The sequence below is a fragment of the Pinus tabuliformis genome, chromosome J (genome assembly GCF_031772625.1).
Source record: "Pinus tabuliformis cultivar Carrire ecotype Pingquan chromosome J, CPIR1, whole genome shotgun sequence".
Lineage (NCBI taxonomy): Eukaryota > Viridiplantae > Streptophyta > Pinopsida > Pinales > Pinaceae > Pinus > Pinus tabuliformis.
This window is the reverse complement of record NC_142295.1, coordinates 1,015,770,416-1,015,793,270: the sequence shown is the minus strand read 5'-3', so window position 1 is coordinate 1,015,793,270 and position 22,855 is coordinate 1,015,770,416. Positions and strand designations below refer to the sequence as shown.

The following is a 22,855-nucleotide window of genomic DNA, read 5'->3' as shown; positions in this document are numbered from 1 at the left end:
CATGCACTAATGTTTATTTTCAATCTTTACATTGTAAATAACTTGTTAAGTAAAATAACAAGTAGGTAGGAATAAATCAAATAAAGTGCATGGAGGGTTTCTAACTAAGTAAACTTAGAAACTTCAACACACACTCCATTTTTGGTAGAAGGATAAACAATAGGAAGAAAAAGCATGAATTTTTCATTCCTCTAAACCTTTCCAACATGATTGGAGGCCTTTTTAGTTCCCCTCCTAAAGATCTTGATAGGCCCAAATTCACTGGGAAGGAGGATCCCCAAGAGTATCTCTTAAATTTTGAATATCAAACATGTGGGGCATCCTATAATGAATTCACCCACATGACTTCCTTCGCCTTCTCCTTAGAAGGGGATGCCCGAGTATGGTATTTGTCATTGCCCCCATCCTCCATTTCTTCCTAGGGAGATCTTGTTGGTGTATTCAAAAAGAGGTGGGTCCATGAAAAGGATGTAGTTGAATTGTACAAAGGTCTCTTGTCTAGCAAAAAGGCTGATAATGAATCCATAGCTGAGTTCAACCAAAGATTTAACATGATTATTCATTCTATTCCCCAAGAACTAGCCCCCCCAAAAGAGGTGACCCTAGCCGCATACTTCAATGCTTTCATAGGGAAATTGGCCTTTGATGTTAGAAACAAGAATCCTACTAATCTCCTTTAGGCCCAAGATATCATATTTGATCTCGATCAAGCCATGAAGTAGACTTGCATCAACGTAGTGCAAGTTTCCCTTGAAATGACAAGGAAACACCCCTCCACGAAAGCAATACGTTGCAAGAAAACAAGAAAGGGTTACAAGAAGAAACCTCCTGACCATGCTGCCATGAAACTTCCCCTGAGGTTAGCTTTGAACATGAATGACCCCTTCTATATTGCTTGTTGATTTTTGTAGCTTGGGAGGTCCTCCAAGCCTTGAGGATCGAGGGTTTGGAGGAAGGAGCTCTACAAGTGGTTTTGTGGGCTTGAAACCCAAGCTTGGGGTTTTGCACCCATCCATGTTTGGGCCAAAAGCGTGACGAGATTGCGACAAGTGATGGATGAGTATGATAGTAGATGATGAGATGAATCCAATGCATCGAGAATCATCCAATTCCGAGTTGTCATTGAAGAGATATTAATTTTTGAAGAATGAGCGTGGGTGAAGAGGCCTACTAGGTCAAGTCGACCAAATGTTATGGTGCACTTTAGGGCTGTTCATTGGCACCCACATAAAGTCTATAAAAAGAGGAGAAGTGTGAGGACATTTCTCACATCCAAAGTGCAACACAAGGGCAACAAAGGAGTGAAAAAAGAAGCTCGTAGAAGAGGAAGAGAACTTCTGTTTGGGCCGCAGATCCTAGGAGCAGACCTTAGCGAAGATTGAAGGAGCATCTTTATGTTTTCTTGTGACTGTTTGAGGGCCGAGTTGGATCAGATTACAGGCTGAGTTTATTGGGCAAGGTTCTGGACTGTTTTGAGTATGTTTGGGGTGGTCTTTCTCTAGCCGCAGTCCCTGTCTTGTTGCAGACCTAGGCCGAGACCTGTAGCTTCCTGTGGAGAGGGTCGAAATGCCCAAAAACAAGGGACAATCATCTGTTTAGGGTGCCGCAAACCTTCCTCAAGCTAGATGGGTGAGTTGAGAGGGCTGGTAGGCCTTAGTGTGGGTGGATACTAGCCCTAACAACCAACAAAGGAAGGAGGAGTAGGGAATGAGGAGGCCGCAACTGTAGAGAGGCCTGTGAGGCAGTTTAGAGGGGCTGATGTGGACCATGGTTATGCCCTAACCAGATCACAGTGCTACAACAGTTTGAACACCAGACCTGGGGTATGGTTGCAACTTGTTCTGTCTTTTGTTGGGTCAAGCATTGACCAGATTGGATGGGATTTGTTTGCAGCCTGTAGTAGCCAAAGAGGAGGGGCAAACTTGGTGGTTTGATGCCCTAACCAGTGGCAGTTTCTACAGTGATTGTTAGTTGGTGTATTGGACACTTGTTGGATAGGGAGCACAAATCTTGGAGGATTGTTGTAGGAGTTTTAGAGGAGACTACAACAGTATGCTTGCATCCCTTGGCAAGAGATCAACAACAACATGTTGCAGATGTTCTCTTGATGGTGTCCTAGGAGAGGACTGATTGATGGAGTCTGTTAGCAACCAAGAGGAAGGGTTTCCTAGGTGTTGGATGCCCTAACTAGGAGAAGATGCTACAACAGGATTGGTCACACATGGACTGTTGGAGGGCAGCGTTAGAGTGGACCAATTGTGGACGTGGATTGGGCATTTATGGTCTGCTAGAGGACAACGTGATAGTGCCCAAGTTGGAGCTCGATGTGCACCATCTTCGCGGACTTAAGTGTTTACTAGAGTGGCAAAAGTTGAGCTTAAGGTTTGATGAGCTAGAGGAGCAGTGGAGCAGCCCTAGACTTGTGTGTGGAGAAGGACATCTACAACAAATGTTTGGCAATCCTCTGAGCCCGTGTTCATTGTGGGAGATGGACATCTTGCAGTAATAGGTGGCAACCCTCCATGCCCTATGTTGGTTTTCATCGGAGCAGCACAGGAAGAACATAATGGGCTGAAGTCCCTGAGTAGCTGAGGAGCAGTAGTGGGCAGATTAAGAGTTGTTCACAAACGAAGTTGTGAACAACTTGACAGGAGTCTCGATGTGTTGTGCCCTTGATCCACTAATGCACAACTAGTGAGCAGATTGATAGTTGAGGTTCAGTGGCCAGATGGACTTGGATCGTTGATAGAGGCGGTGCTGCAAATCGAGAGCCGAAGGACCGGGTAGGTGCAGTGTATGACCAAGGGGAGCTGTGAAGTCGACTACATCAGCCAGATGGTCAGAGTATCTTGTGGAGGGTAGATTGGTTGTCGATGGACTGACACCAAGCCCCAGTTTGTATTCTTGTATCAGTGGATGTATGACGGCCATTATCCCTAGTACGGGAACCCTAGACTGTTGTATTATATGTTGATTAATATAACGAAGTTGGGTTGTTGTACATATTTGTACAATATTTTGTAAAAAGTTGTCTATATTTTGTGCACTAGTAGATTTATTGTTGTTTATATTTCGTTTTGCAAAGTAGTTTCGTTGTGATTCTTGGTTTGGTAGCGTCAGAGATTTAAGATTCTATCCCAAACACCATGATCGTGGAAACACAACATTGCCCTTGGGATAAATGGTCACACCTTAAGAAATTGTATTTTGAATTCTAGTAGTCCAATTCACATCATGTTCTTAAGTATAATGGAGAAACTTGGGCTCTTTCAAGAGAATGATCCAATAGAATAATCCTAAATTGTGATGAGTTTAGGGTACGTGGAACAATGGAAGGGAAAAAGGCATTTTTTTATACATATACCGAAAAACAATTCACCATAAACATAGTCATAGTGGAGATGAACCCTACGTGGGGGATGATTGTGTCTAAGCAACTAGTTGAGGATCTAAACTTGTCCATTAGTGAAGATAAATCCACTATATACCTCCCTTGGAAAGAAAACTCCTATGCATCCATTCCTAGGCATGAATTTTCTGCCCCCATGATCGCTTCCTCCCAAAATCTCAACAAAGACCTAGAAGAAGAAAACATTGAGCTTGGGGAATGGAGGATTTTCAAGAATGAACATAACGAAGCCCTGTCGGAATTTGGATAATGTATTTTGATGGAGCTCACTCTAAATTAGGATCTGGGGCGGGTATTGTCCTCATCTCTCCCTCTGAGGAATATTTGATGTTTGCCTTGAGACTCCAATTCACTTGTACCAATAATGTTGCTGAATATGAAGCCCTACTATTGGGACTTGAAGCCACCCAATCAAGGAAAATTCAACAATTGTTGATAATAGGGGACTCTGACCTGGTTGTTTCGCAAATAAGAGGAACTTTCGACACAAAGCACGAGAGGTTGAAACCCTATAGAGAAAGGATGATCCACATGATCAAGGGCTTTAAGGAGGTGTCCTTTCGAGCTCTCGACTGATCCCTCAACTACATGGCCAATGCCTTAGTTGTAGCCGCATCTACTTCCTTAATCATTGATAATGATATTTCTAAAAGAGGGAGATGTGTGGTCGACACCATTCACAGATCTTTTGTTCCTGAGTATGAAGACCATTGGCTTGTTTTCGAAGATGGCCGAGACATAAACAACTTCCTTCAAAACCATGAGGAACCCCTTAAAAGAGCTAGGGACATAATCAATGAGCAACATTTTGATATGAATTATCTTAGCATGACCAAGCTCGATAACCAAGAGTCACCTGATATATTGGACCTCAACCTTGGATCTGAAACCTCTCCTCAAATAATTAAGATCAGGAAAGGCTTGTCTAAAGAGGAAAGGGATGAACTCGAAAAATTGTTAAGGGAATTCAAGGATGTTTTTGCTTGGTCTTATGACGATTTAAAAGCCTATAGCCCCGAAATTATTCAACATACCATTCCTCTCAAGGAAGGGGCAAAGCCTGTTAAGCAAAAGTTAAGACGAATGAACCCCAAACTTGCTCCCTTGGTCAAAGAAGAACTCCAAAATATGGTTGATGCTGGAATCATTACTCCCATACGACACTCATCCTGGATTTCCAACCTTGTGATCACTCGCAAGAAGACTGGCAACATTAGGATGTGCATTGATTTTAGGGATCTCAACCGAGTGTGCTTGAAGGACAATTACCCGTTGCCTAACATGGAGAACCTATTACAAAGGATAATTGGGTCACAAATGATGTAATTTTTGGACGGGTTTTCTGGGTACAACCAAGTCATTGTAAAAGAGGAAGATGCCTTCACAACACCATGGAAACATACATGTACCTTAGGATGCCCTTTGGTCTACTCAACTCTGGATCTACTTTTCAAAGGGCCATGGATTTTGCTTTTAGGGATCTCATTGGGAAGATCATGGAAATCTACCAATACGACTTGATCGTCGCTTCCAAAGAAAGGAAAGACCATTGTAAACACTTGAGGAAAGTATTCGAGAAATGTAAACAATACAACATATCCCTCAACCCTAAGAAATCAATCTTTGGTGTTGACAAAGGTAAATTGCTTGGGCACGTAGTCTCCATGGGATTAGCATTGGCCCAAAAGAATCCAAGTAATCAGAGATATTCCTCCTCCAAAGGACCAAAGTGCCCTAAGATCTTTCTTCGCCAAAATCAACTTTGTGAGAAGACTTATACCAAACTTTGTCGAGATCGTTAGGCCCATGAATGACCTCCTAAAAAAGGACACACTCCATATGGAACCATGCAACAAATAATGCCGTTGAAGAAATCAAAGAAAGAATCGCCTCTACCCCTGTCCTTGTTAGCCTTGATTATACCAAAGATTTCATCATCTATTCTTTTGCCTCCAAAGATACTATTGCTGGCATACTTATGCAAAAGGATGATGAGGGGAGGGAAATTCCCATAGCCTTCATGAGCAAACCACTGTGTGACGCTGAGACAAGATACACAATCATTGAAAAACAAGCTTATGCCCTTGTCAAGTCTCTTAAGCACTTTAGAACGTATGTGGGATACAAAAAATTAATGCGTATGTCCCTTATCCTGCTGTAAGAGATGTGTTATCACAAAATGATTGCCTTGGGTCTAGGGGAAAGTGGGTATCAAAAATCTAGGAATATGACCTTGATATTTGTCCCAAGAAAGTCATTAAAGGGCAAGGGCTAGTTGAGATGCTAACTGAAAGCAATAACGAAGGTAATAAAGAAGGGGAAAAAGAGAAACTATGTGCCACTTCTGTCAAACTTGAAGGGGATGATTGGTACCAAGACATTATTTATTATTTGCACAACTTATCAGCCCTCCTCACCTAGTTGATCACAAAAGAAGAGCCCTAATATTGAAGGCATCTAAGTTCTGCTTGACCCAAGATGGCCTAGGTTGGATGAGTCCTGATGGGGTGATCCTTCGGTGCGTTAGTAAGGAAGAATCTGAAAAACTAATGAGAGAATTCCATGCTGGGTTTTGTGGGGGACATTACGCCGCCCGAATCACTACTCACAAGATCTTGAGGGCTGGTTACTATTGGCCCACCATCTTCGCTGACACATTGAACTTTGTGAAACGATGCCAACCATGCCAATTGTTTGCTGGAAAACAACAACTAACTGCCATGCCTTTGAGAAATGTTGTTGTGGATGCACCCTTCCAACAATGGGGCTTAGATTTTATTGGTGAATTCAAGGATAACTCAAGCCATGGGTACAGGTGGATTCTCACAGCTACTGACTATTTCACTAAATGGGTTGAAGCTATACCAACCAAGAAAGCAACTGACCAGGTAGTTATGGATTTCCTTGAGGATAAAATTATTATCAGATTTGGTGTTCCAGCCAAGATTGTGACTGACAATGCTAAGGCATTCGATTCCATGGCTTTAACATTCTTGTGTAATAAATATGGTATAATGTTGTCACATTCATATAACTATTATCCTCAAGGACATGGCCAAGCTGAGTCAAGCAATAAGAACCTCATAAAGATAATTAGGCGAACTGTTGGGGAACATAAGAAGGATTGGGATAGCAAGATTAAGTATGCCCTCTGGGCTGATCGAACAACTGTGAAGGCGTCAACCGGATTTAGCCCATTTCAATTAGTCTACGGTTCTGAGGCCCAACTGCTTGTCCAACTCCAGTTGCCCACCCTTGAATGCCTAAAAACATTCCTTGATCAACAAGATGCCATACAAGCCTGTATCAGTCAAATAATTGAGGCTGACAAAATAGAAGAAAAGCCCTTGATCAGCTTGGTTGCAACCATGATAAAATGAAAGCTGCTTTTGATAAACACGTACGAAACAAAGCCTTCAAACCTGGTGACCTTGTGCTTTTGTAGAATAAGAGAAGGGGGAAACCTGACATGCATAAGAAATGGGACAACCTATGGGTAGGCCCGTTCAGGATAGCTAATATAGCATTAATAAACTCTTACCATTTAGAAACTCCTGATGGGGAGTCCATTCCGCTTCCCGTGAATGGGCAACTCTTGAAAGAGTATTACCCTAAGGGCATTTGACATTGTACCATATGCATGTTAGAGTAGGATGCATTGCATGCTTATTTTATCATTTGAACTAACATCATATGATATTTTCATGGTAAATTAGTTGCATTTAGATTAAATTTGCATTTTACTTACTTGTTGATTTTTACAGCCTAATACTAAGCATGGGTGATCATAAGACGCCAGAAAAACATGCTGCCTCGTGTGCTTGGTCTTTGATATGTGCAGGTAACAAGTCTACGGTACCAAGAGATTGCTGTTGTTATCCACCACCTGTGGGTAGTGTATAAAGGAGTATTTTTTTCTCCTAAATGGTCCTCAACCGGTAGCCAGCAACCCATTGCAAACACCAAATAGTTCAATGTGTCATTGTCTCCACCTAAGCCAACCATGTGGTCCCTTGGCCACTTGTCATGAATGTATGTTTGAAGGTGGGCCTCTCGACCCCAAAGGTATGGATTTTCATGGGTATAGTTGACTAATTTTCCTTACTTGTCATGGGCACTTTTGGGCATGAATTGGTGGGGGGATTTGGCGGAAAGAGTGAGTTAGGTCTGTATGCTCGTCTCCACTACCCGATTTCGTGGTGACTGTTGTATCATAGTCCCGTGGGATCTCCTTTACTGACCATTAGCTTTAGGGATGGCACTACATTGGAAATCCTGATTTTGGTTGCGTGGTCCCGCTTCTCGATACCACCTACATTAGTCCCCTTCCACTCATTTTTGCTCCATTCATCTCTTTTCCCATTCGGATCCACATGTGTCCACTGGGTCCACACAGGGTTAGCCTCCCCTCCCCTTGTCCACACCTTGGGGTTGGGCTTGGAATGATACCCAGGAGGGTGATGCAACTAAAAAGGAAAGAAAAAGCATAATTATGCCACTCTCAACAGGAAATGTACCACAAAATGCAAAAGATGGCCGGGACATAAAAATTTAGCGCGTGGGCAAAAGACAAACATGAGTTCTACCCCTTATTCATGGCAATCACTTTGGTTCTTGTGGGCCCTATATGAGCCCCCTCCATCCTTAATGAACCCATGATTGTTCCAACCCTTGGTGGGCGATGAACTGCCCCACCTTAATGGGGTATCCACTGCTATATATTACACATCATGCTCTCCATCCCCTGGAGCCCCGAGTAGCTATGAAGAAAAATCAAAGGCAAAAGGCATATGAAGAAGGGTGGAAAAACAAAGGCTGGAGTAGCTCATGTACCACGATTTTCTCCCTCCTCCACTCATATACCCAAGTGTGGGCTTTTCCTTATTATAACTTTCCTTGCACCTGCCATGTGGTCTAGATGATTCCCTTGATCCCCACTCCATTCCATTATTATATCATCGCCACCTACCACTTGCGGGATGTACCATGGACATGTCACCCCCTTTAGAGGTAGAAACCACCCAATAGGGTCCTTGGATAACCCCCTATTGAGCTTGGAGACACTTGTACATGCCAAAGCCCACCATGGAAGGGCATGTCACCATGAAGTGCCCCATTGATCCCATGACTTGTTGTATTGGAAGGCAAGGGGATGCATTGCATCTTATGCAGGATTGCAGGTGGGCCTTCATGTGGGGCTTGGTCTCCCTATACGGGGTCCTAGCCCTCCAGAGGGCCACATTGACACTTGTAGGGTGAGCATTGAGAGGCATGGGCCTCCACCATAGTAGATACTACTTCATGGATCCCCAGCAACACTCATCGATTGCTCGTGTTCCACCTTTGGGATGAGGATGATGCACTTGGTTCACCATGCCCAGTCGGCTCCACAGTTGCACCATACACTTGGAAGGTGTTCCAAGGTCCAGAGGATGTCTCCCCCTGCAGAGGGAGGGCTTATGTTTTCATCCTAGCCCCTACAGATGGTCTATAGGCATTTTCGATCCACTTGGAGACCCACGAGGATGTCCTTTTGCCCCCACCCTCACTTGGGAGCACCACAGGTTCTTGCTTGGAAAACAAGGGGCCAACCCCTTGTCGGGAGTTCATTTTCACATCATGGCACCCCTTGGACTTCATTAGGCCTGTTCAAAGGCCAACAACTCATTATTTTGATCATTCTGTCCTCTTGAGAGGCTTATCTTTATGTTATTGAGCTATTTGGTGGGCTTGTCGCCAAAATTATTGTTATTATGCACCCTATTTTATTTTAGGGGCATTATTAGTCCAAATTAGGCCATTCGAATTCATTAGAGATTGTATAAATAGATGAGAGGTGATTCATTCTCTCATCATCACTTGGATTGGGTTGTTCTCTCTTGTGAGATTTTCACTATTCCTTTTGGAGGACGAATTTGGATGATATGAATGAATTTTGATGTTTGGATCTTCTATCTCTTGTCTTAGAGCTTTGCTATTGGCATAATATGATGGTTGGATATACTCTTTTAGACATGTAAGTGATCTTTTCATGTATATTTTTTTTGTTTATTTTAATACATGAATGTTGCTGGGATTTTCGCTATACTAGGTCTGAAATTTATTGCTTTTCTTATGCGAAATTGTGGAAATATTGGTCTTTTATAGCGTTGCACCATTTCATGTATCATGTGGTATTGGGCGAATGTTCCTAGGGATTGTTTATAATGAACACATCTTGATAACTCATCAATTATTGCATATTGAAGTATAAACTCTTCTAGCGGCTGCTCTCATTCCCTTATTGCCATGCGAAGTTGTCTAGGAGGCTCCTTGATTGGGTGTAGTTCCTCTAAATCACAAATTTCATCTTGACTCCATCTTCCCCAAAGGATTAGGCACTGATCCTTCCATAGGTGATCATTTTCAAAGAGAATTCCTCTCACCTTCCCCTCTTTTTCTAGGTCTAGCCTCCATAGGTCACCTAGGGCATCACTTTTCTCATGATTTATCCATCAAAAGAATTCGATCTCTTGCCCACAACTGCGCTGGTGTGTCCTCAAGAAGCCCTCCAAATTTCACGAGATTCCAACAGTGGGATCTTGAGATATTTCAAGCCCTAGCTCGAAGATCAATTCTTTCCCTTGGTTTCCCATTGGCTAGTGACCTCATTGGGATCATAGCACTAAATCATCAAAGCAAAATTCTTTCTTTGATCCTCTTCCTTTCCCCAATTAGGTCAAATACATCGTTGATTGATCAACTCCATATCCTTTACCTAATTTTGGGTCCACTTGGCCCTTTGTGGTTCCACAACTCATTGACTCCAATTCCACAAAGATCAATTAGAAGTCAAGCATCCATAAGGCCTTTTGAGACTAGGGACTACCTTGACAAGGCATACTCTCACACCCTACTCTCAAAGGGCCTATTATCCCTTCCTAGAGAGCCTATCACCTTGCTTCTAAAGCAGGCAACTCAATTAGTTGAGTCTCTCTTGTGAATAGGCCTAGGAATCACTTATTTATCTTATCATTGACCATATATTCTTGTGATTCCTCATATATCGAGATTCCTCCCATTGGTTGTAGAAAATCCACAAAATTTGATTTGCTAATATGAGCAATCTGAAATAAAATTTCTTCTCACATAAACACATAGTTTCTCTACTAGATGCAGCAAAATAAGAATAGAAATAAATCACAGTCACCTAGTAGCAAAACACAATTTTTTTTTTCTAGGGAACCCAACTCGGAAAAGCCTCTGCTTGTTCTAGAATTTTATTGATAGGAAAAATTGTGCAATTGATCTCTTACAAAATGCATCTGTTTCAATTTGAAAGACACATGTCATGTCCCTTCTCAAACACATTAGTAACAGGGTGCTGCTACACAATTTTTCACATTTTTGACTAAGGAAGAGGGCCCCACACTTTTGAAATAGTAACTTAGGGGCTAAATCGACTTTATTTAGCTGCTAGTGGAATGTGGGGGCTACCCACATAGGAGTTCGAATTAGCCATTTGATATGCTTGGAGGGAAAATTGAATGGGTGGATGGAGGGGCCCACATGAGGCTAAGGGGACCCAAGGAGTTATAAAGAAAGATCAACTCTAATTTTGTTTTGATCTTTGACATTTGCAAACAAACACACATTGTTCACTCTGCTGTTTAGCGAGTCTACCGACTGTTTAGCCACAAGTCTCTCACGCGGGAGATTCAATCTCTACTTCGGGCGACCATCCATGCCTGCCCTAGGGAGGCTATTCTATAGGAGTTTTCAGGAGTTCCGAGGTAGTGACACACATCAACAACAGTGCAGAGGAAGGGAGTGCGTATTTCTGGGCAGCCAGGAATCACGCAGAGGGAGTTTGAGACCAATAGGGATCACACAGCTTGCCGAGAGGTGAGGGAGCTGAGGTAGCAGCATTGGACAGGCATTTTTGCTAGAGCTTTCAGCTAGCTGAGCCAACATTCCAACAATTCGCATTTCTGGGCTAAGAGACAGCGTAGAGGCCACACAACAGAATTTCGTGGTGCTTGGAGAGCAGCTAGGTCGGGCCAAGAGTTCATTCGGGGAGTTAGGAGTTGGATAGCAAGGGTAAACCCAACATTTTGGAGGAGTTTGTAGGTGGATTTGCAGCTAGTTTCCAGCAGGTCGAATTTGGCAGCCATAGTTGGGGTGAGGCTCCAAGGGGGTCGAAAAACCAAAGTCAAAACTAGCTAAAATCCCTTCTGGGTTTTTCTGGGTTTTGGCCAAGGAGTCTAGGGTTAAAAGGATATAATTTTCTGGGCGGTTTTAGTACCCATTCCAGCCATTCGAACTTCAGCAGAGCAACAATTTTTTGGGCAGCCTTTAGCTCAGCCCTTTTCCTACCTGGGTTTGGTCCTGCTTGTCCATTGAGACAAGCCCAAGTGCACCATTCCATCATCTATTGTATTTGGCTTGCAAAAAATTAATAAAATGGCTCAGAAGTTCTCCATTTATAGTTTTTATATGGGTGTCTGCTGAACATTTCGTTTTTGTATTTTGCTGCGTAGAATATTTGTTGTTATCACTTGTATTTCCTATTTAGGATCATTACAACACACTTGTCTTTCTTGCTTGTTCTAAGCTTGAAACCTTTACAACACTGTTGATCTCTGCTTTCCTCTACCAATCTGTGCACAAGCTTCTCTTGCACACTCTTCCTCTCTCAAGCTTCACATAGAAACTCGTGCTTCCTATTGCTTGGTCTTGCCAACTCGTGCTCACCAAAACAATGATTAAACTTGTGCCTTCGTTTCTCCTTTTAAAGGCAATTTGAATGGTTAAAATTAGATATTTTTCTAATTAAGAAATGATTTTGTGATTGGTTGAGTCAACATGAGTTAGCTTCTCATGCAACTCGTTCTATTTCAAGTCAACCACTTGAAACTCAATCACTTGTGTTTTTCCTCGATCTATTCACACTAGAAAATCAAGAACTTGCCTTTCAATTTCTACACACCAGTTAATTGCATCCTAACTCATCCTAATTTTTAGCGGCTGATTCCTAAATTATAGGAACTCAAGTCATGCACAAGAAGGAACTCGTTCTAGCTCCTATGATTAAGGCAAAAATCAAGGAACCCTTTTCTCGCTAATATTTTCAACACTCCCTCTACCAAGGAAGGTGTTCTTGGATGAACCTCATACACTTGGATCAGTCTCCAACACTACCATGTTCTCCACTGCTGCAACTGCTCACTCTGAACTACAAGACATCCCTACTTTCTTCTGCGAAACCTTATTTGAAGACCCTTTCTTTCCCACCATGCTCTGCGAGTCTATCTCTTCTCTATTCTAAGCACTTCCCACCTTGCTGCTAAAGGCTGCTCCCTTTGAAGGCATGCATCTCCAACTCCACAATCTGCCACTATCAGTGAATGCTGCTCCTTTAGGTCACCAATCTTTGGCCCAAACAGTTTTCCCTCTAGTTGCTCCTTTGTCCATCAAGGATGCCAACTCATAGGGTCTTCAACCTGCCCACTACTTGCCTCACTGTTGCTCCACAAAAGACAAGTCTTAGGGCAATGGAGGCTGCCCACTCTCACTGTAGAAGTCCATCTCTACACAATGAACTAGGGATGAATACTAAGCCCTCTTGGCTGCTTCCTTTGTCCCTTCAAGGATCAACCCTGAGCTTCAACAATTCTGCCGCTCCAACCAGATTTGATGTCCTCCTCAAATGCTGGACTTAGGGCACCGAAGATACCTTCTAACTGCCCTCCAAAAAAGACATAAGATGTCCACCAAACATGTCCTAAATCTGGTCTGAAACACTTAACAAAAGCATCAACCTTGGATGAATACAAACATACCTTTGGTCTGGACGATTACTTCTATTTGCAAATCAACTTGGCTTGTGCATGTAAGTCTGAAGCTTCGACTAAATCATTCCCCATGTAGGATCCATCTCTATTATGTTTATATCTATCGTGAATTCCTTCTCAGGGTACCTAGAAAAAGAGACCTTTTCCCCCTTTATGATCCCATGCAACTTGACTTTCTCAAAGTTTAGTATTACTTTATCAAGGGATTCTTTGGAAAGTTTTAGTCCAAGCTTTTTCATTATGCTTAAGGGCATAATGTGGATTGAGCTCCCAAAATTTAGAATGCAATTTCGTAAGATGTGACCATTGATATTAAGAGCTACATAGAAAGGGTGATTCATATCTAGGGGCAAAAATTCGAATCTCCCAAAGGATTGCGCAGTTCAAGCCAAGGAGATTGGATTTTGTGGAAAAACTCTCTTAGTGTGAGTCGACAAAGAGGTAAGTCTTTCGAATCGAAATTTATCAGTGGTAGAAGGTACAACACAACAGAAGATTCAGCAAGGACAGTTATCTCAGGTGGGACACAGTTTTTCTTGCAGCAGTTGTTGGGATAGGTTAGGGTCAGAAATTGGCACAATATGGATACTCAAAATGTCTCAGATTTATCAACTAAATTAGATGAAGAATTCACAGGCCTAGCAAATTCAGCATTAGCGGATGTTTGGTACATTGATAGTGGGGCTTCAACTCATATGACTAGAGTACGAGAACATTTCTCGAGCTATCAAGAAGAACAAATGGACTTCCAAATAACTATGGGAAACATAACGAAATGTATTCCAGTAAGGAGAGGCACCATAGCTTTTTAGACGGAAGCAAGTACCAACATTCGAGCCACCAATGTTCTGCATGTGCTAGGATTAAGAATGAACTTAATTTCAGTGTTCCAGTTACAGGACAAGGGATATTATGTATACATCATAGGAAATAAGGTATACGTCAAGCATCCAAGCTGGAAAAGAAAATGCAAATTGGGGTTCGAAGCAACAAGTTGTATAGGTTGTAGCTTGAATCACTAATGGCACTAATAGGCAACAACTTTAATGGTGAGAAGGAGCTAAATCAATTATGGCACAGGCGAATGGGGCACTTACACCATGGAGCACTGAGGATGCTCAGAGACACTGTTACAGGGGTACTAGTCCTTGGTAGTGAACATGATGACTTGTGTAGAGGATGTGTTCTAGGAAAGTCTGCTAAAGCAACTTTTTCCAGAAGTAACAATAGAGCAGGTTGTGTATTAGGATTAATACACTCAGATATCTGCGGTCCTATGTCAACAAGGGTTCTTAGTGGTGGTGAATACTTTGTCACCTTTATCGATGATCACTCCAAAAAAACCTAGATCTATTTCTTAAAGACCAAGGATGAGGTCTTTGATCGTTTCCGAGAGTTTAAGGCTCTTGTTGAAAATATGACAGGGAAAAAGATAAAGGTATTGCGTTCAGATAATGGTGGAGAATATACAGACAAAGACTTCACAGATTTCTGCGCAAAGGAGGGCATCAAAAGAGAGTGGACAACTCCATATAATCCGGAGCAGAATGGAGTAGTAGAACGGAAGAACATAACTATTGTTGGGGCAGCCAAAGCTATGTTGTATGATCAGGATCTACCTAGGTATCTATGGGCAAAAGCATACAACACAACAATATATATCCATAATGGAACTCCTCATAGAGCATCAGGGAAGACAATGCCAGAAGGAGTTTTCATAGGGAAGAAGCCGGAAGTCAGTCATCTCAGGATATTCAGAAGTGTGGCTTATTGTCACATTCCAGACGAGAAGCGCAGTAAACTGGATCAGACTGTAGAAAAAGGGTATCTCGTAGGATACAACGAGACCTCAAAGGCATATAGAATCTACATTCCTAGCAGCAGGAAGATTGTAGTAAGACGGGATGCAAAGTTCATGGAAGATAGAGCTTTCAGGAAATCTCATGAGATGCCTACAGAGGATCAGTCAGGATATCTTCCGTTAGTCCAAGAGCAGCAGGGGTAGCAAGAAGGACAGGCAGGGGGACATACACTTGGATCGAGTACAGTGACCAGCACTAGTATCTCCTTAGAAGGAGGAAATGCAGATGATTCTCAATAGATGAAACGACAGGATCAGGAGGAAGAGTTGGTTGAACCAATGTTGCACACATCGCGATCGGGATTTAATCGGCGCCGGGAAAAAAGCGGAAAAAATCGTTAAAATCGGGAAAAAATCGGAAAAAAGCGGGAAAAAATCGTTTGGCACAAAAATATTCATTTTTTTTCAATTTTTTTCAATTTTTTTAATATCTAAACCATCTACAACATAAAATAAATACATTGACACATAAATATGATAAAAAAACTAATATATAAGATGTTTAATATCATTTCTAGCGCTAAAATCACACATAACATTGAATCATGTCCTGAATAGTAAGTCCTGAGTCCCAAGTCCAACTCAGCCTCAAAATATCAACAAAAAATATGATAATGTATCTCATCATGTCATAATGTCATATACAATAAAATGAAAGTCTAATCCTATTGATTTCCTCTGCCCCTCTTGCGAGAAAATGGCACAACTTTCTCTTTCCCTCTAGATGTAGAAGCTGGTGCCTGTGGTGGTGGAAATGGCAGTGGAGTCTGACGTGCTCTAGAAGCTGAAGAACTAGTAGTAGCAGCTATAGGAGGCTGAGGTGGACGGAGACCACGTCCTCTACTGGTGGTAGTGGTAGCCCGGGTAGCCCGGGTAGGCGGTGTCACCTCCTCCTCCTGCTCCTCCAACTCCTCCTCCCCCTGCTCCTGCTCCTGCTCCTCCTCCTCCTCCTCCTCCCCCTCCTCCTCCCCCTCATCCTGCACTAACCAATCCTCAGTGGGATCCATGAGAGGCCTCTCGGTCTCAACCCTCCATTCAGCAGTGGTGTCAATCCCATCCAATGAGATGGCTTCCGTATCAGGTGTCTTCTCTAGTTGTTTCACCCACAATCGAAGATTGTAGTAGACATAGACCATGTCATTAAGTCTATGGGACTCCAACCTGTACAAAGTTCATGAAATAATAAATTAATAATTAATAATTAATATTATAAAAAAAATATTGTTTAAAACTTTAATGAATTCAAAAATTTATTTGGAAATTTGCAATATTTTAAATGTTTAAGTGTTAACCTATTGCGCTTCTTGTTGTGTATTTTTTCAAATACACTCCAATTGCGCTCACATCCCGAGGAGCTGCATGTTTGGCTGAGGATGCGTATGGCAAGATTTTGCAAAAGGGGTACTCTGCCACCATACATCTTCCACCATGCGTCTACAACAAAATTACAAATAAAATTTTAAATAAACATAAGAAAAAAATGGAATTTGAAGAAACAATGAAATTTGAAACAAAGTTACAAAGTACATACTACAAACTAAAAACAGCCATATCAAAGCCAAATAAGCCACCTGACAACTTATATTGCTCAATTTGTCTAGAGATCTCCATACGTTCTTCTGAAGATCTCAACATCTTCTGGACACAGGTTAATAATCCTTCCACGACCTCAACATCAAAATTAAACCCACATGCATAAGAAAATGCAGGGTTCAGGAAAAGCCCAGCAGCATGAATGGGACGATGGAGTGTGTTGTTCCATCGCTCATCAATGACCTTCCATAGAAGGAGTTGTCTCTGGAACCCATCATCTCCCTTGTCATCATAGTAGGACCGAATGGCTTCTTTGGCCCTATCCATGGCTTCATACAAATAGCCCATTGCGGGTTTCTCACCATCTACCAACCGAAGAACCTTTACCAAAGGTTCAGTGACAGCGCACACCTCCTGCACTCCCGCCCAGAAGTCTTCTTGGTATGAAACAAGTCTGCAGACGGCCTCTCCTTCTGGTTTGCGGCTCATTGGCGAAGAACGCCACTCCTCTGAAACAAACATTCTCTTCAAATCCCACATAGAATTCAAGAGGGATTGAAGAGATATGAAACTCGTCGCAAACCGTGTAATGGCGGGGCGCACCAACTCTTTGTTGTTGGTGCATTTTCTCATCAAGCTAAGCACAGATGTGTGATTGTAAATAAATTTTGTGATGGTTTTTGATGAGTCAACAGCCTCTTTGACAAAGGGAATTTTCCCTATGTCCTCTAACATCAAATCAATACAATGGGCAGCACAAGGTGTCCAAAATAAAGTAGGATGCCTGTCCATAAGCATTCTACCAGCAGCAACATAATTTGCAGCGTTGTCCGTTATGACTTGGACAACATTTTCTGCACCCACCTCCAAAATAAACACATCCAGCAAATCACATAAATTTTTTGCATCTTTGATTTGATGAGTTGCATCAACAGATTTGATAAACATAGTCCCCAAGGGACAACTAACCAAGAAGTTTATAAGGGTTCTCCCCTTTTGGTCAGTCCAACCATCTGACATAACAGTGCATCCTGTTTGTGCCCATGATGCCCTAAAATCCTCCAATCTTTGGGTGCAGTCACGCTTTTCATCTTGAAGAAGCCGGCCTCTGAAATCATGAAGAGAAGGGAGTTTGTACCCTGGCAACAGCATCAAGAGTAGGTTGGAAAAATGGATTATTCCTTATAATGCTGAAAGGAATATCACTCCAGAGGAGAAATTTTGTCATCAACTTGTCAGCTTTTTCTTTTTCAGTTCTTTTCATCATTGAACCGATAGTTGGTTGTGAACCAGGTGTGGTTCGAGGAACAAAATATGATGATGCAGCAAACGGATTGACTGACGCTGCAGTAGAACCTGTGCCACTTGGCCCACTTCCTTCAGCTGACCTTTTTAGTTGCCTTTTGAGTTCTTCTTTGGCGTCTCTAGTGTGCTCTAATTCTCCCAATGCTCTCATGGCTTTTTGGATAATTTCAGCATTTGTCTTTAGACAGGGCCCCACATCACGTCCAGGGATTTGTGCAAGGTGGAACTTCAACCTGTATATCCCCCCGAATATTTCCTTTCCACACAACTTGCAATACAAGTTTTGTCTATCATTCGGAGTTTTAGGGTCACCATATTCCCAGAAAGGATCCAATTTCCTTGGCATGTTTGTTTTTGAATTTTGAATTTGCAAACCTATGGAAAAATAAGGATTAGGAAATAGGAATTTAGGATTACATAAATGATAATAGTAAATACAAATTACAATTTAGCATTTGCAAAATTACAAGCTAATTATTTCCAAAATCCCAATTTCTAAACCCAAGTCACCCAACCAAATGCCAAAAAACAATGAAAAATCAAAAAAAATAAACAATGTTTAAAGAAAATGAGAAAATAAAAATCAAAAATTGGTTCTCATAGTCATAACAAATAACCCATCCCAAATCAATGAAAAATTTCCAAAAATTCTTTAAAAACAATGAAAAACAAAGTTTTTATTGAACCAAAACAAAAAAAAATTAATCTACATACCTGGTTTATGGACAAATTGGCGATCTTGGCTTGGATTCCTCCTAAAATCGCTTCGATTCGCTCCCACAACCGACGGCAACCCTCTCCCTCCCTTCTTCTCCTTCTCCTCCGCGGCGGACTGCTGAATGAATAAAAAAAAAAATCGTTTTTTCCATATAAAACCCCGCTGCCCGCGCCCTCCGCGATTTTAACCGAAAAAATCGCGATTTTATCGAAAAAATCGCGATTTTTTCGATAAAAATCGCTATAAAAAAAATTGGCGATTTTTTCGATAAAAATCGCGCTTTGAATCGGCAAATTTAAAAAATCGCGATTTTCCGATTTTATCGCGATTTTATCGCGATGTGTGCAACACTGGGTTGAACCTCCCACCACTAGTGGTAGAACTAACAGAGAAGTATGATAGATACTGAGAGACGCAAAGGAGTTGTTGGAGCTCCTAGAGTCGAGAAGAGGCAACGTAGACAACCAAACAGATACCAAGCATTGGTAGCTCAGGTTGAAGAACCCTCTAGCTTTCAGGAAGCTGTTGAACACCAAGTATGGGTGGATGCCATGGTGGAAGAATACAACTCCATCATGACGAATGATGTTTGGGAAGTAGTACCTAGACCAAAATATAGATCAGTTGTAGGATCACGATGGATCTACGAGATCAAGTATGCTGCAGACAACATCATAGAGAAGTACAAGGCAAGGTTCGTGACAAAGGAGTATGCTCAAAAATAAGGAATAGACTATGAAGAGACCTTCGCCCCAATTGCTCAATACACCTCTATCAGATTTGTTATATCCCTAGCAACTCAATTGGGATGGGAGATTCACCAGATGGATGTCAAGGACTCAAAACAACATTCTTGAATGAAGTGATACAAGAGGAGGTGTATATAGAACAACTCGAAGGCTTCGAAACTCATGAGAAGAAAACTCATGTTTGCAGGTTAAAGAAAGCCTTGTACGGGCTCAAGAAGGCACCCAGAGCATGGTATGGTCGAATTGATGGTTACTTGTAGCAGTTGGGATTTGTCAAGAGTGATGCTGATTCCAATCTCTACTATTTGTTGGTAGAGAATGAGCCACTTATTCTGGTGCTATATGTAGATGACCTGTTCCTAACTGGGTCATTTGGGCTCATCCAGGATTGCAAGAAGAACCTTGAAGCTAAATTCGACATGAAAGACTTGGGATTGATGCATTATTTTTTGGGGTTGGAAGTTTGGCAGAAGAATGGGGAGATCTTCCTTGGACAAGGTACACTACAAAAATTCTAAAGAGATTCAAAATGCAAGATTGCCGACCCATGGCTACTCCCATGATCACCAACTGGAAGAGAATAGATGCATCAGAAGACAAAGAAGTAGATCCCACCTTATACAAGTAACTCATTGGGTCCCTTATGTATCTGGTCAACACTAGGCCAGACATTTGTTTTGCTGTCAACACTCAGTCAGTTTATGGTGCAACCAAAAAGGGTGCATTGGGTAGCAGTAAGACACATTCTTAGGTATGTATGTGGAACAGTCGGATATGGGTTGAAATACTCCAGAGGGGAGGACGTTAGTTTGAATGGGTTCACTAATGCAAATTGGACAGGTAATTCAGTAGACTGAAAAAGTACCTTAGGGTACTGCTTTAGTGTTGGATCAGGGATGCTATCTTGGTGCAGCAGGAAGCAGAAATCGGTAGCATTGAGTTCAACAGAAGCAAAATATATGGCAACCAACACAGTTATGTGCGAAGCCATATGGCTCAGAAAATTGTTTGTGAGCTTATTCAGAAAAAGGATGGAAGTGACCAAGGTTTATTGCGATAATTAGAGTTGTATCAAACTCTTTAAGAATCCAGTATTTCATGATCGGTCGAAACATATAGATATCCGTTGTCACTTTATTAGAGACTGTGTTTAGCGTGGGGCAGTACAACTACAGTATGTCCCCACAGGAGAGCAAGTGGTCGATATACTCACAAAGGCTCTCATAAGAGCTAAGTTTACTCAGTTCAGGGAGCAGATGGGTATGGTTGAAAATCCGTTTCAGTAGCAACAACAGTGCAGGGACAGTTGGCAGTGGCAGTGCTAGCAGCAACACAGATGCAGACATTCAAAGGGAGCTGTAGTACAAATGTAGCATTGGCAGTGGTAGTGTCAAAGGCAGCAATACAGTAGCGCAGTAGTCAGTGGACAACATGTCAGACATCAGTAGCGCAGAGGGCGATGCTTCAGAGTCAGAGCAGTATGCAACAACAGTATATTGCTAGAGCACATTCCTCGCTAAGAGGGAGTGTTGATTTGGGATAGCATCGGATGTGCTCTAAGCCTCAAATTTTGCAGGGAGGTTTGAGCACATGCATTCCAAAGAACCCAGAAACCGTTTTGGGAAATTCCACCCAGAGATGATTTTATTAAAATAATTAATATTTTTATTAGGGTTCCTAAGTCTAAACTTAGGAAAATTAAAATATTAATGGGTATTAATCTAATTGTGGGTGAAACTTCTAGAAAAAGATAGAGATCAAGTCAAAATGATCTTAGCCTTTGATTAGGAGTTAATCTAGGCCGTTGGTTGTCCAATAGAACGATATAAGAACAGGTTTGAGGGTCATTTGGAAAATACACCAGAGGCAGATACTTAGTTGCCTGAGTAAGATCGATTTTCTCACTGGTTGAAGTTCGACAAGAGAAAATTGATTATGAGGGAGAGTTGCAGGTGAGACAGAGAGAGAGGGCATCAACACATTCAGAGAGTGCAAGGCAACAAGACGCAGAGTAGGAACATGGTGACGCAGAGTAGGAACAGGGTGACGCAGAAAGAGGCAGCACAGAGGCAGTTTGATGTAGAGCCTGCATGGGCAACTTGACGCTGAACCCGGGAGAGCAATTTGACGCAGAGAGGATCAGACTGATTCCGAGATTAGAAGAAGTGCTTCATCTGGGTTAGAACTTGGTCAAGATGTGTCTGTAAAATTTCTCATTCCTATTTTGCTGGCTGTAATTTGTACAAGAGAATTTGCTGAAAGGAATAATAAAAACCCTCATTTGCTGCACCGATTTTCCCACATTGGGTTTTTCCGAGGACGATTGTCCAAAAATAACTGTGTCATTGTGGTTGTATTTGTGCTAGTGTATTTCCTTACATTTACTTTGTGCAATGTTTTAATTGTGAAGATTGCAGTAGAATATATTTCGATATCTGCCGTAAGAATACTGTAGATAACTTATTTCTAAGGTAATTAGTAGAAGAAATAATATTAAGCACTGCAATAGGATTTCTATTTAGAAATTTTCACACAGAGTCGCCAGAGGAATGTTTGAGATGTCGTTTGAATCATTTCCTCAATGATTCACTAGGGAGGTAGACCTGCTTCCTCCCCGACAAAAATGCCAAAATGTTACCGCTCAAACTAGAAGGGGCAACAATGGAGCAATAACCCACTGTAACCTTAGCTATAGCTCCTTGTTCTTTACGAACTTTCACTGATGGGAGGAGACCCTATATAAGATTAATGACAAGGATGAATAGATCAATGAATGGGTGGAGGGTGGTCCCTAGAACCTATTCACAAGAGAGACTCAATTAAATGGCTTACTTGCTTAAGAAGCAAGGTGATGGGCTCTCTAGGAAGGGTTAAGAGGATACTTAAGCCTAGGTTTGGGGAATATCTTTTGACAAGAAGCTTCCTTGACCTAAGAATCCTTGTGGAGAAATTCTTTCCATGCAATCCTTATAGAATTTGAGTTATAAAGTTGTGGGACCACAAAGAACCAAAGTGGACCCAAACTAGGTCAAGGATGTGGAGTTGATCAACACTAGAGGGGCTTGACCTATTTAGGGAGGAGAATAGGATCAAAGGACAAATTCTCTTTTGAATTTTAAATGCAATGATCCAAGTGAGGACACTAACCGAAATCAACTTAGGGAAAGAGAGGGTCTTATGGCTAGGGCTTGCTATATCTCGGGATTCCACTGTCGAATATGCCTCAAACTTGGAGGACCTCTTGAGAAAAGCCCAGCGTAGTAGTGGACCAAAATTCAAGGGTTTTGAATGGCTACAAAGGATTTCGCTTGATGCCCTAGGTGACCTACTAGGGTTAGGCCTAGAATTGGAAGAGATGAGAAAAAGAGGGGTAATTTTGACCACCAAAGGGATGCGAGGATCAGTGCCTTGCTTCTTGGGCTTAATGGAGTCAAGATACACCTAGAT

The 22,855-nt window shown here is 41.9% G+C and overlaps 2 protein-coding genes across 3 annotated transcripts in view; one reads left to right on the top strand and one right to left on the bottom strand.

Annotated features, from left to right (window-relative positions):
* Positions 1-22,855, top strand: part of RUG3 (Regulator of chromosome condensation (RCC1) family protein) — a 239,951-nt gene that overhangs the window by 72,655 nt on the left and 144,441 nt on the right. The window lies entirely within an intron of this gene.
* On the bottom strand, positions 15,458-16,595 carry LOC149230310 (uncharacterized). Its single transcript, XM_089376038.1, has 2 exons — positions 16,396-16,595; positions 15,458-16,264 (listed from the first exon to the last, which is right to left on the bottom strand). The coding sequence occupies exons 1-2, from the start codon at positions 16,521-16,523 to the stop codon at positions 15,769-15,771; spliced, it is 624 nt and encodes a 207-aa protein (XP_089232164.1). The 5' UTR covers positions 16,524-16,595; the 3' UTR covers positions 15,458-15,768.